The sequence below is a fragment of the Barbatula barbatula genome (genome assembly GCF_947034865.1).
Source record: "Barbatula barbatula genome assembly, chromosome: 16".
NCBI lineage: Eukaryota > Metazoa > Chordata > Actinopteri > Cypriniformes > Nemacheilidae > Barbatula > Barbatula barbatula.
Window position 1 is genome coordinate 11017019 of NC_136779.1, and position 15014 is coordinate 11032032.

General features: G+C 38.7%; 1 protein-coding gene across 4 annotated transcripts in view; it reads left to right on the forward strand.

Annotated features, from left to right (window-relative positions):
• The first annotated feature begins 39 nt into the window (after positions 1–39).
• Positions 40–15014, forward strand: part of mrtfab (myocardin related transcription factor Ab) — a 29130-nt gene continuing 14155 nt past the window's right edge. For 2 of the 4 annotated variants that reach the window (XM_079475735.1, XM_079475737.1), the window contains exons 1-3: positions 40–189; positions 1013–1067; positions 3926–4124. In XM_079475735.1, the coding sequence (XP_079331861.1) occupies positions 3971–4124 (154 nt within the window). In that variant the 5' untranslated portion in view covers positions 40–189; positions 1013–1067; positions 3926–3970. Of the gene's footprint in view, positions 190–1012; positions 1068–3925; positions 4125–7735; positions 7793–8853; positions 9100–15014 lie in introns of those variants that run through there. The other 2 variants (XM_079475734.1, XM_079475736.1) reach the window with 2 other exon arrangements.

Consider the following 15014-nt stretch of genomic DNA (forward strand, 5'->3'; position numbering starts at 1 on the left):
TTCTTAATAACATAATATGTATTTTTATCGGGGACTTTTATTTTCAGGAAGTGCTGTAACTGTATCGACTGACTTCGCAGTCCTCTGCGGTGGAACAGCAGAGTGTAGCCGGATGCCTCAGCACAGTTTTTTGACTATATGAACGTCTTGGTAAAGCCAAGCCGTTGTTACATTTCGTTTTGCTACTCGGTAAGTTATTCGGATGAGTCGGTCGCGCATGCAAGTCCATCTTTGAATGATTAAAGTCTAAAAAGCGTAATAACAACAGCATTATTAGATAATCCATCCGCTTCTCATGTATTGTTGTTCAGCGCACATTGCACTTGATGTTCTACTAGTGTCTGTTACTGCAGACATGGATCTGCGGCGAGGATCTGGCCTGCTGTATTCGGCACCTGTTGTCGTATTTAACACGTTCAATAAAAACAAATGATGATTTTTTCAAGCTCTTGAACAGCCCAGGTCTGTCATTTCCTGCCATGTCGCGTCAGGTATGCCAATGTAGCTGAACGCAGATTGAAGAGTATCGTAAGGAAATTTGTATCGGCCGCTGTTTTTAATAGAAACCAAGTCAGATCTATGCCTCTCGATGTATTGTTATACTATTCGTGCTGAGATTTATGAAGTATTTGTTGAGCCAGGGCTAGGACACACCTACTCACCGCCATCGGCGCATGCGGATCTGACACTTTTCTAATAATGCACACTGACAAACCAACTCTGGGCTGCTTATATACGTGAACTATATATGTGCATACAAATTGACAGTAAATGTACGCAAATTTTCCGATCCTCAAAATGCAGATCCAAAAACTGGTAGTACTGATAAAACCATCAAAACGGGTTATTATATTATTGCATAACCATCAGTGTTTACCGTTTGATCATCATGTGGATATACATTGTTTATTTATTTTGTGGCTTTGATGTATTGCACAATTGTTATTACGTTTTTACGCCAGTTACAAATAGTTGTATTACTAATGTAGTCCTCTCTTTCATACACCTTCAGGATACTCTGAATAGAAATGAGGCTGAAAGCAGTTACTTTGGATCTAACTTTTAAGGTACTGTACTCTTTAATGTAAATTATTTGTTTAAGTCTCTGTCATGTTAAAAATCGTCTTTGTTAGTTAATTGCATTAATAATCACAGGTATGAGAAATCTCCTCTCGAGTTGGTGTCCATCCACTAATCCCATTCCTTGTGATAAATGGGAGAAGAGGTTACCTGCATTTGCGTGTTATCCTGGTAAAAGTGTATTTGTTTTTAAGGTTATGGTTGTGGTTGTGGTTGAGGGTTTAAGGCAGGTGAGGACCTGCATGTTCTGGAATGTCAGAGGTTGTTGTATCATGTTAGTATAGTAAACCTTCAAAACAAATGTCTGAACACTGTTTCTCAAATAAGTAGGAATGATCCTTTAAGATGTAGCAACATCACATATGACATGTAAGGATTTATGTGTCACTCACTAAAGATACTGTAACACTGTTTCATAAAGAAAGATTAAAGGTATAACTCTGTTGATGCAAAAAAACAAATTCGGTCGACATTTTTTCAACCCCCATGTAGTTGACTACCAACGTTCTTCAAAATAGCTTCTTTGTGTCCTGCAGACGAAAGTAATACAGGTTGGAAATAGGGATGCTCCAATCAGGATTTTTGCTGCCGATACTGAATACAGATTTCTTGTCATCTTGAATGGCCGATACTGATGCTTCAAGCTTTATTTGCATACAAAGTCAAATATCTTTGCGGTTATAGCCTTAGCTTTCGTATTTTTTCAGAGCATCTCTAATGGATGGCTGAGTGACAGTCAGATTACTAACTTTCATATTCGGTATACGTCTCGCGGTGGCTTGTTCTTCAGTACCGAATCGGGTTCGTTGTATAAAACGCTTTGGACATTGCTCTTCCGCGTGAGAGTTGTTTGGAACATACACCACAAATTGCTAATTTTTCCATTGTTTATCTGAACGTCAATTACATGACTGTGGCGCCAAATCATTTGTATTGCGGACATCATCACACGGTGACGTCATCAAATTGCGATCAGCCAAGTTAGTGAGTATCGATAAAGTCATTAAATGTGATTATCGGCCGATCGATCGGAGCATCCCTAGTTTTAGAAGACATGAGGGTGAATAAATGTTGGAACAAGTCCTCATCAGGCCAAATATTGGGTAACTAATCACCAGAAGAAAATGTCTGCTTTCTGCTTTTCTTAGGGTGGGATTGGTGTATTGGTATTCTCTGGATGCTGATGAGCTCATAATGAGGAATGCATACTCTAACAAGATGGACAGGGCTTGCACAAAAGCAAAAATGGTCATATAATCATGGCCCTGTCTAACACAGTATAAAATGTGTGGCGTAGTTTTTTTATCGTTGAACTGGGCCATGAATTCAGTTAATGCCCTAACAAATGTCAGTTGATGTGCTACATTACCTCACAAATGGAGAGTTCATAATGTGCATTGTATTGGGGCACGCCCTCAGTTTCACTGTCCAGATTGACCATGGACACTACACTTCTAGGCAAATGATACTTTAAGTTGTTTTTAATGTCTTAATGGTATGAGACTATGTTATGTTGGAGAAAGGATTGTCCCAAATTTCCCAGGGCTTGTGCCCGCTTCTGTTTAAGCATTCTATACCCGGCTGTTAAGATAAGACCGAAGAACACAATGTAAGCCTGAAAATAAAAGATGCGGTTTTATTTAGATTTTATTAACACTGGGTGTGTTTGCAAGGGGTTTCATAATAATTTGCAGAATTTCTTGGGTGTGGTTCCACTGTTGTCATTTATATCTTAAAGTGGCCGTAACTGAAACCGAAGCTGGCCGAAACTATTTCTGCATATCTCATGTTAATCTAGAGGGGGTGGGTTGGGGGGTACAGATCTTAAGCATGTGCACACCTATTGCCAACAAAACACAGACACATGACTCAGTTTCACTTACCGCTTGCGGTTCATGCCTGGCATCTTTTAGTGCTAAGGCCGCTAAATCTTTCCGTTTCAAACGATCTCCAAATCCAGCGTTAAATCCACTGTTTATATAACATTCCTGACCGAAATGCAGTGAACAAACACAAACAGCTGAACTTTTTCAATTTCTGGAAATCTGCAAAGTTTTCTATTAAGCAGAATTCCTTACAGGCATGCTGATAACCCACTTAAAGATTAGTCTGCTGTACAATCATTCTTTGTCTCTTAAGAAAAAACAGACACCAGGGCAGACTAAAACATTTTCTAACAATCTTTCTTCACACGCTGCTGGAGGGCTTGAAGTCTCCATCTGATGTTATTTGACATGCTTGTGTTAATCGTCGCCTCTAGTCATATTGGAAAACATTGAGATTATGCGAGTTTGGCTCAATGATTCACACACGTTTGAACATGTGGTTGCCAGTTTCCTAGTTTTCTACGCACATCACCTCTTGTTGTGTTTGTAGTGTGCCGTAAAGATTATGTAAGTTATTAAAATAGCTGTTATAAGTTAATGGGACATGGCAAAGCACAGTTTTTCATTTCCTGACAATATGAATGGCATATTCTGCATAAAATGGTCAAGCGTGACATATTTGCAGTCTTAAGATATTTGAAAATAGGTGTTTCTTCTAGCTCAACTACTATGGAGCCAATGCCAAATCCATTAGTTTTATTCCCAGGCAATGCATGTAGTGATAAAATATAAATCTCTCAATGCACTTAGGCTAAAAGCATCTGCTAAATGTATAAAAATAATAGAGGTACTCTGACTCTGAATAAGAATCCTCAGATGCATAATGGGTCTTTGAGTGCCATCACAGAAGATGCTAGAAACATGCTTCTGCTCTCATTCTTCAAAGCAAAAACCTTAGCATTTTTGTGCGACTGTGATGTGTTAACCTGTGGTGTGTCTGTGTGATTAACCTGTCACAGGTCTGACCGCTTGACCCACCTGTCACCCTGGCAGCGCAGGAGGCCATGCGCGGGTCGGAGCTATCCCCCGGCAGCGTGGCGTCTACTGTGGGGAGCAGCTCCATGCCCAGTCCTCAGAGCGAAACAGTGACCAGTGAGCTGAAGGAACTCTCCCTGCAGCCCGTTCCAAGTTTAATACCCCTGAAAGAACGAAAGAATGGTGAGTTTACAGAAGCACACAACCATTTGTAGTTCGCTTGGGTAACACTTAACTAGAAGTATATATGTATAATGCATTTTACAAGTAGTTGTAATGTATTGTAATGCACCTTATAATGCACTGTTATGTCTCATGAATAATTTTAACTACAGTTAATACATTACTACACTTATCAATTAATTGTTACACTTTGCATTTTTTATTTGGTTATAATTTTTTATAACAACATTTAATGTATTCCAAGGCAGATTATGAACAATTACAATGCATCATGTCCTTTAATAACCCTTTATAATGCATTATACATAAAGGCTTTAAGTAAATGTTAATGCAAATTGAAAACCAAATAATCTTGTGACAAACATAGAATTTAAAGTGACAGTTCACCCCAAATTTGATTTTGTCATCATTTACTCACCCTCATGTCTTTTCAAACCTGTTTGACTTTCTTTCTTCCGCAAAACACAAAAGAAGATATTTTTATGAATGTTATTAACTGGCCCCCATTTATTTGTATTGGTTTTGTGTCCATACAATAGAAGTTAATGGGTGCCGGCGCTGTTTAGTTACCAGCGTTCTTCCAAATATTTTTTTGTGTTCTGCAGAAGAAAGTCATACAGGTGTGAAATGATAAGAGGGCGAGTAAACCATGACAGAATTTATTTGAACTCCTGACCCCCGGGTCTCGTTTCTAAAACTGTGTGTATGATCCTTACTAAAAGTGTACGTGCGCCCGAAAGCAAAAAATACTGTCAGCCAAAGATATTCAGACCTGTAAGCAATATTCGCTTTATAAATCACAGACCACGTGCAAGTGTGCGTACGTGAATCATCATTTCCCACCCTATACACGCCCATTTTTACGCCCATCAATAATCAATGCAAAGCACCTCATGAATGCTGATCTTTTTATTAATAAGCCTGGCATCCAATCTGCTTGTTAAGCCTCACGTCACGCACCACCATGTATGGAAGGTCATACCATTTCCGTGTCCAGCCGCTATCGGATGCCATAGGAAAATAACAAAGGAAAAACTGCCGAAAACCCCGATCCCATTCTTTATCTCCACAAAGAAATCACAAATGTCCACACATGTGATTCACTGCGCTTTACAAAATAACAATTGTTATAATTAGTATAAAAAATTATCATTATTTATTATCAGAATTAAATCCAAAGAAGGTCCCTGCAGCATTTATATGTTTACAGCAATTAGACTGAAAATTGATTATGAACACCTTCCCAAAATCACATAATTTGTGATATCCTTCACCTGAGATAACATTTGAAGACATAAATGTTATCATTCCAGTTTTGTCAACGATTTTATAAGAGGGTGCAATGCATGAAACAATTCAATACATGCGCAAATAACACTGCAGATTTAATCACCATGACAATGTGCATCTTAGGCATGATATGGAGTGAAATTACATTTACATTTATGCATTTGGCCAAAGCGACTTACATTGCATTATACTATACATTTTTTTCTAAGTTTGTGCAATCCCCTGTGATCGAATTCACAACCTTGGCGTTGCTAGTGCCATCCTCTAACCACTGAGCTAAAGGAAAGCTGTAAATCAAGTGTGTGAGGCGTTACTACTTATAATCATAAAGGCTACTTTAACTTGAGTTCACTAACTCACCATTTGTGTGGCCAATTCCCCTTGTCTCCAGAATGTGCGTTCGAAGGGTCAGAGTTTGCTTACAGGTGCGCACATTCTCCCGTCAAGTTTGTTTTTAATATATCACAACCTTTGCGTGGAAAGGGGCAACTTATAAACGTTATAAAAGATGCGTACACACAATATGGGGCTGGAACCGTGCATACACAACGTTTATAAATGAGACCCCTGCCCTGTGGAACCCTAACAAATATTGATAGTGTGCAAATAAAGATGGATAGTCCAGAAACATGGTAATACCATTATGCTTTGTGGCTTTTCTTTTCCGTACCCTCTTCTTCCTGTGTCATTTTTAATGCTGGGAACAACTTCTTTTTCCCATGAATGCTAAAAGCCTGTATATCCAGACAGACAATTCAAAAAGAGTTAAAAAATTACAAAGACGCTGCTAATGTATAGCGTCAGGGAAAGTGATGGCAACCTATTAAATCTTTGTGACATCCACTTCAAGTGCATGACACTCCAAAGCATGTCAGTTTAGTTCTCTGATATTCAGTAAATGCTACGGCTGACTATCAGGAATGTTTTCATCCAGAATTATATGTAGCGAGTTTGTGGTGATCATGACACGCAGAGAGGAGGGATGTGTTTTGTATCCTGTAGCCTGAAAAACATACGGCTAGCACCTGCAGTGTCAGTGATTCGAGTTCCAAAGAATGCATACCACTGTAAGGAAATCCAATAAAGAGTTAAACTCCTATATACATTTTGAAGCGAGCTGATGGCCTCAGTCACCACTCCCTTATTTCACTCTTCATCCCCTCAAGGTGAACTTCATTGAGGGTAAGATGATGGTAGCTGACATGTTAATGCAAGATTCGACAGAAGAGCTCGGAGTTCAGGCTGTGGAGAAAAAAAAATAGCTTTGCTTATGTGCCAGTTTTTTTTAACTTCTTTCTGACAAAAACACTGCCTCATACTTCTCTGACAATCTAAAGTGCTGGTAATAAATGCATTAAACAACTAGTATTAACCCCCTTAATGCATGAATTATCGCTCACGCATTCGCTGCGAGACTCACGTTTTCCCACGCCACACATCCATTTTCTCACGCAGGGTCTAACCCGACCAATCAAATCAAAGAAGTCCAGTGCAATACACGACGTTAGAGGCTAAAATATCAATATTTTACAACAATAGAAATGTGGAGCGATCTGATCCACTGTTACAAATTACAAAATGGAAAATATGTAATTTACGTGAACGGTGTAATGTAATTGCCTATTATCAGTGTGACGAGACGTGATAGTAATGGGAGTTTTCAGCAGTTTAATATGGATGAGATTAGGAATAAATGTATATATATTAAACTTTGTGGCTTTGAAAGTCTGTTGTGGTAAGCCTATAAAAATGTAAAAAAAACAATAGACATTTTTTTATTTGCCTTTATAAGATAAATCCATAGCTGCGTCTCAATTTGTAAGGCACAAACGTCATTATTTCATATAATTCAGAAAGGCAACAGTTACATTTCAAGTGAAGAATAAAACCATGTCGGCGCCAATAGCCCTGTGGTTAGTGTGCCAGTGCACTTGCGGCCCGACTTGAGTTTGATTCCTGTCTCGTGCGTCTTTTACCGGTCTCACTCCTCTGTCTCCATCCAATGCTTTCCTGTCTGTTCTCCACTGTCCTTTCAAAATGAAAGGCCAAAAAGCCCCTAAAATATATATTTAAAAAAATTAAACCACAATGATTATGTCTTAAGAGAAATAAATGTAAATTTTATAATGTTTTTAATTGAAATGAGACCTCAATGACGTATGCGGTAGACAAACGTGACCTCTGATATGTGCTCAAAACTTCACCTAAAATAAATGAAAGTAATGAAATCATGTTATCAAATGTTATGACAATTACAGTTCTTCTAATGCAAGGTTTTTGTCGTTCTTTTACAACTTTCCGCCATGCCCTGTCCTCTGCAGTTCCTCCACAACATAACCCCCCGGGCCGAAAAATCTCACTCCAAGCTGAACTCAAAGGTTGGTAACCCTGTTTAGGGGTTGATCTGCAATGATGCCATCTTAACTAATACAAAAGCTATGGCTTTTTGATAGCTGTCAACTGTGACCTCTATGTGTGAAAGGGTTAAATCTTTATAAAGGCATCTGTCATTGGCAAATTTGGGTTTTTTTGGAAAAAAGGCAACTGTTATTTTTAACAGATCTATAACTGCAAGTTGTACAATTGGAATAAGGAGCATGCATGTGTAAAGATGTAGTTGTAGTTGATATAAACATGTGCTCATTTTGCATAAAACTTTTACTATAGAAAAACATTTCAACACACACACACAAATATTAAAGGTATTGAAAAGACAGACACTTTACAAATACACTACAAAAATGTACAGTTTTTGACCCAATGTGTCCAGAAATTTCATTTTCAACTGTGAATTTTCCTTTCAGTGCATCACTATTAGTGAGTCATATCTAAGTGCCCAAAGTATTTGGACGCTTGAGCTACACATTTTATTTTCTAATTTATTTCTTTTAAGCGGCTTAAGTGTCTCAATACTTATTTTGGGCCACTGTTTATGTGAATAATAAATGAAAGTATAACTGCAGAATGTCTGAGGACACTTTCTGTAAACTATACGTAGTCTGGGAAATTGTAACCACAGTTTACTGAGTCACAGTGCAAGACTAGATGCTAATAACTAAGAAATGTGTGAAGGAAAGTTTGGGAGTTGGATAAAAACAGAGGCCTGGTTGGGTTCGTGTAGGGTAGTTTTCTTAAAGTGTAACTCTTTGTATAGAGCAGAAGTAGTGCCTCAGGGTGAAGGGCGTGTTTTTGGAGGGGGTGCATAGGTGATCTGGAATGTGTTTTGGCTTTGGTGTTGGCCTATGGTCCGCACGCATTGTAATAAACCAGTGACCTCAAATCAGGACAGGCAGTTCCTGTTTGCTTCTCCACTCTCTTAGCTTCAAGGAGCGGGAAAACTACGTGTTGCACAACCCAGCTGAAAGCAAAGTCTGAAAGCAGCACTTAGCCACCAATAAGGAAGAAACAGGCTCGCACAGAGACAAACACTTGTGCTTACACACCCACATCTGTAGGGCGTGCATGCACACGCCGACGCCGAACAGATTGTGTTGTGGCAGAGGAAGGTGAGGGGCACAAGGACACACCCTGCAGTTTGTGGATCTTCTGCAGGAATTGACTTTTAACAGAACGGAGTTCAGTCAGACTTCATTCACAGGCTGTCGTCCCAATCTGGAAATGGATTAGTGGAGAGTTGATTCGAACCATATCCTTCTGTTGTGGAAGGATATGACCATATATTCAGGTACAGTTTTTTTATGATATACGTTGATGTTTGGTGAAGTGATTCAGACGGCAGGTTTGAGTTGAAGGTGTGGTAATGGTGTTTGAGGTTTACAAACATTTTGTTTAATGAGAAGCCTGCTGTTTGTCAAGTGATGCATTGGAGTTTTTCCTATTTGAGTTGGGGTCACAATAGGCCACAACATTTAACCAATGCTTAAGGAACAAAAACAGTTCATGTATCTTTATATACATTTAATGTAAGCATTTTATATTCCTTGCATATTCATTTTTGAAGATGTTCTTTTGTACAACCTAAATATCTACTAAAACACACTCATTCAACTACGACACGCCCCCCAGTATAGTTACTTCTGATTTGTTTTGCATTCTTTTCAGAATGAAATTCCTCAGTTTAATGGTACACCATAGAAACTGATATATGGAGAGCCCACCCTTGAATTGCTCCAGCTGGAAGGGGGTGGGATGTGTCAATGAAGGATAGGGTGCTCCCTCTCTTTGTTGTTAAAACCAGCTGTCCTTTCGACTCTTGACAGTGTAGCTCAGGACCTTGGAGAAAAGAACAGACGCACTTTAGGGCAGAATGTCTGGGTCAACCAGACACGGGACGTACAGGGTTGTTCGATGTTTGTATGCGGTATTGTAACTCAGACCTCTGATGAGGAAGTTCAACAGAGTCTTGGCACAAGTTTGAGTAAAGAGGGATTGATTATCCTGGGGGCCCCTCCTCAAGATAGAAGCGCCTTGAAGTAGGGTCATAGATGCAGTGCTTTAACATGCACCTTTTAGCATTTGCTTACTGTTTGACAAATATATCCCCACCTGTAGCTTCTGTATGAGTTTTATGAGATGTCAACATGGGTTGTCGGAACTCGGGACAAGTTTACAACCATTGATAAGATGAAATCAAAACATTGTGCTTTTATTGTGGTATGCCTCTTGTTATTCAATATATATATATTTTTTGTCTTTGTAAAGTTTAATCAAAATGCAATAACTTGCTCTTTATGTGAAATATATTATTTAACGCTGACATTGTTTAGGTTGTATGGTTTAGTCTTCAAACTGTGGGTCAGGACCTTGTGGGTCACTCGGTGGGACAAGGTGAGTCATGTAAAGCAACTTGACTGTTGCGATGAGTGACACAAGACAATGGCTTTCATATCTTGCCACAGGTTATTTTGGTATTTAAAATTAACTAACATTTGATGACATGACAACAAAATCTACTCTTAAAGATAGAACAAATGTAACTATGTTTCCATTTGAAATATGTTGGTGGGTCTTAAGATTATACCTTTCTAGATGGGTCCTAAACTTAGGAAAGTTGGATAATGTGGTAACACTTTAGAACAAGGTTGTGTTTGTTAACAATAGTAAATGCATTAGCTAACATCAACTAAAAATGAGCAATACAGTTTTCATGTTAGTTAATTGTGCATTAGCTAATGTAAACAGTTACAACATTGAATTAAAATAATTATAAGTAAACTCTGCAGTTGACATGAACTAAGATGAATAAAAGCTGCAGAAGTATTGTTCATTGTTAGTTCATGTTAGCTAATGCTAATGTTAACAAATACAACCTTGTGTTTAAGTGTTACTGATCATGTTAACCAGTTCTATATCGTTTTATCTAACTTGAACACTAGCAAACCCATAGTAAAAACACTCTAGTAAACCATTTGTTCAGTCCATTCTGGTATGTAACACAACCATCCAATCAGTTCCCAATAGATTAAATAAAGTCCCTCATTCCATATCCTGTTCCACTCAGAAATACACTACATTATGGAACAAGCCATCAAAACGGTCGCAAACATCAATTCACGTTGACTTTAATGTTGGCCTCAAGTCAAAATTAGGAGTTAAAGTGATATCAGTGTATATATATATTCCTGTAAAAATGCATCATTTATTTAAGGCATGATTTAGGCTGTTAGAGGAGTTGGACACTGGCTATGTGCTGCAAAGTTATGTAACATTTAGGTACGTAAGCCAAATTTAACTCCAGCATGCTTTCACATGCCCAGAACATAACAGGATGGAGGTAAAGAGAGAGAGAGGAAAGGAGAGCCATTCCTCTGTATTAACTTAACAAGACCCACAGCTGTGCTTAATCTTCCGACAGTCAACAGCAGCCCCTCCATTTATCTAGGCATCTTCCCTCTCACATATTCTCAGGTCGGGCAGATCATAACACCAGACAACACGCCATGCTTATTGTGATGACAGAGATAAAACAACGTTAGCCAAGCTGACAGCAAGATGAATGGATGTCGGATAAATGGAAAGGTTCCTGGAATGGCTGGTGAAGGGTTTTTGAGAAATCAGAAGTATGCTGTTACAAGCACGAACCAAAGCCCTCATAAGATAACATCAGAGCAGCTTGGTGCACGAGGACGCTCCATACATTTTACACAAATATATACAATTCTCAACCATGGTCTGTTTGAATACTCAATTCTGATTGGCTGGAAGGTGTGTATTAAAACCGTTTAAAGGGGAAGTTCACCCAAAAATCTACTTTGTGTGATTTTTCACTCACCCACATGACGTTAAACATGTTTAGAGAACTTCCGGTGTCTTCGGAGCACAAATAAAGATATTTAGGTGACAACCGAGAGGTTTCCAGGCCTCCTCGTAGGCATCATGGCGTCAGTTTTTACCAAGTTCCAGAAAAGCACTAAAGGAATTGGTCCATCCGCTCATAAGTGGCTCAGTTGAATTTATTTGAAGCGACAAGAACGCTTTGTGCGAATTTTTTTTTGTCAAATGTCCCTGGTATAAGCGGGATAATTCATGGCTAGCCGTGCATTAAAGGATTTGAATGCACTTCACATCAGGTGATCCTTGGCCTCCACGTCATGCGTTAAAAATCTAAATCTGCTCTCGTGCCCAGCCATCCTAAATTGGGTGTATTTACCGTCCATGTTTTATTGTTTTTGTTTGAGCTTATACCTTGTATAAATACAGAAGCATAAGCGAACCGCTCCTATCTGCTGCTTTCTTTTGTGTGTCCTTGTTATTCCAGCTCCACGGCTAAATATCCACTAACTCAGTCTAGTATCAACTGTTGTAATTTTTTTTACAATAGTATATACAGAGAGGGCTTTCAGGACAACTAAATTGTAGTTTGGGTACAAACGTGTAAATTCTCATGGAATTCCATCAAGGATAATGTCAACATTTTAAGATTTTGGTAAATATTTGCTCTAGGTTCTCATTAATTCCCTAAAAACTAACAAAACATAACAACTGTAGCTAAATGTAGCGTGCTTTCACATTCCTGTTTGCATAAAGTGAAAGATTTGCAAAACAAACAGCAGGTGGTAAAACTTACTGAAAATAGTAATCAGGGTAAAATAAATTCTCTCTGCTTTTTCTTTGACAGGTGACAGGCTAACAAGTCCCAACAGGCCAGGTTAACTTCTCCTGCTTTCTAAGAATGTGCATTGTTTGACTATAGGTGATTATCTTAATGTTAAAAAACAAGTAAGGTTTGAGACTGTAGTAGCAGGTCATGTCCCTAAAAGTGGGTGACAGGACTGTTCTCATCACAGACAGAAAGTTCACTCATCTTTTTCAAAAATTCTGTCACAATTTACTCGCCCTCATAATTTCAAACCTGTATGACTTTCATTCTTTCGGAGAACACAAAAGGAGATGTTTTGAAGAAAGTTAACTGAACAGTACTGTCCCCCATTCACTTCTATTTTATGGACACAAAACCAATGCAAGTGAATGGGGGCCAGTTAACAACATTCTTCAAAATATCTTCTTTTGCGTGCTGTGGAAGAAAGAAAGTCACACAGGTTTGAAATGACGAGGGCGAGTAAATGAAAAAACTATTTTCTCGGGTGCAGTATCGCTTTAAGGGGAATGAAATGGCATGTGTTTTGTAACATTGTGTTAAATAATACAGTATAGAAAAAAAGTCAAGATTCATGTTTTGCAGAAATGACGGAAAGTAGGGCAGGAGGTGGAGGGCTTCAGATGTAATGAGTTAAGACACATATTATGTAACATGCTCACAAAAACAGGAGAGCCTCGATGTGGATGTAAACCGCTTTTTCTCACTCGTCTTTCTTCCTCTCTTGCCGTAACCTCATTTGCTGAGCTCGATCGGTCTTTTCCTAAATTCAGCAGCTTATTTTACTAGAGTCACGACTGACTTGAGTTTCTCATTTTGTTCCTTTTTTCACTTTTAAGAATACTGGTCAGTGAGGCCTGCTTTGAATCAAGGAGATTTGTTGTGTAATCCTGTTTCGTTTGTTTGGCTCATGTGCTTGGTTAGATGACTTTATGGCATGGGAGCGCTTACGTTATCGTAGAAATCAAAAGTAATGTTTTACTTGTGCTGGAAATTGAGCAATGACCACTGTAACGTGGATGTTTTTGAAAGCAGAAAGGGAAAAAGCAGATAAATAGGATGTGAATGTAACCCGGAAGACCTTTTGTCATTTTTACTTGTTAAAATGTTTCACCCTAAAAACTATAAATCTGTAATACTTATGCGATATAAGGTCAGCGGTCTTTATATTTTATTTTATTAAAATATGGCTTTGTTATTTTATTGTATTTGTATCGTCACTGTCCTTCCGAAACCTGGAATGTCCAAATCTGCTGTTTTTAAGAAATGGAAAAAACACTGTACTTTTTAAATGATTAAATATTGTGTTGTCAAAGTTGACAAGCACTTTTTAATGCTTTTCATTGGTTAGATATTTTCAAAACTCAGTGACCCAACATGAAAGGATTTATGGCAAAAAGGAAAAATCAAGACATACGGAGATACAAGGTTTCAGAAGAACAATAGCGATGTGTGTGTGTGTGTGTGTGTATATATATATATATATGATTATTTAAATGTGTACCTACTTATTTTAAAATAAATTAGCAGTAACTACAGTTGCCCACTGCCACACCCGGGTTAATCATGACCAATAATCATCAACCAGCTCTCACAGTCATAACAGAATATTTGCTTGAGATATTACGCTGGGTTACTCATGTGGGTGTCTCATGAACCTTGACTTTATTATCTGTGGCGTTTTATTTGATCAAGGTGGTGCTTTGTTCTTTAAAGGTTTAGCGTAGACAGCACTAGACTTCCTCTGTGGTCAGCATTTAGCTCTTGTGGTCATCAACAGCTTTAACTGCTGTGAATTCTCACTGAATGATGGAGACAGCAATGAGCTTGTGGGCTAAAAGCAGACCACGGTTATGCTTTTGTCCCTGGGGAGCGAGAAGTCTTGTATTTATGCTTAACAAATTTCATTTGACCTGATATTTAGAGAAGGCGGCCTATTCGCAGCGCTTTGGCATATTTAATCTGTCGATCTATATAGAATTCTAATTTTGTTATTCATTCTGTTCATATTTTATTGCATCAGGTGGTCTATACAGTATATTCTTGTGTGTTTACATTTGGATGTTTATTGGTGTTTTTCAAAACATTGTTTTGTTTTTGAGACAGAAAAGTGAGTCATGTTTGGGTCGCCTTAGCGCAGAGATCGCAGCGGGTAACCCTATCCAGTGCATGCACAGGTGATACCGAGCTGAATATAGAGACTTCTGGTCAGCTGGCCTTACTATTTAAAGCTGAGAGAGAACCCGGGCTGGGGGCACGAGGGGGGCGAGGCTTCACCTACAGTCTGAAGGAAACACAGAATTGTCATCGTTTGTGAGCTGTCGAGTCCTGACATGCATACTCCTGTACATTATCTCCCCTTAAGAAAGGAAAGGTCAAAGGTTACCTGCATTCTTTCTGTGACCTTCCTTCCACTCTCTTTCTGCTCATGTCACTGGGACTCCCAGCAGCCCTCTGTGTCACGATTTCCGAGAACAACGCCAGAGTTATTAAATACCCTGTGAAACATGAAGATATTTTGTAGAAACTGAACAGTGCTGGCA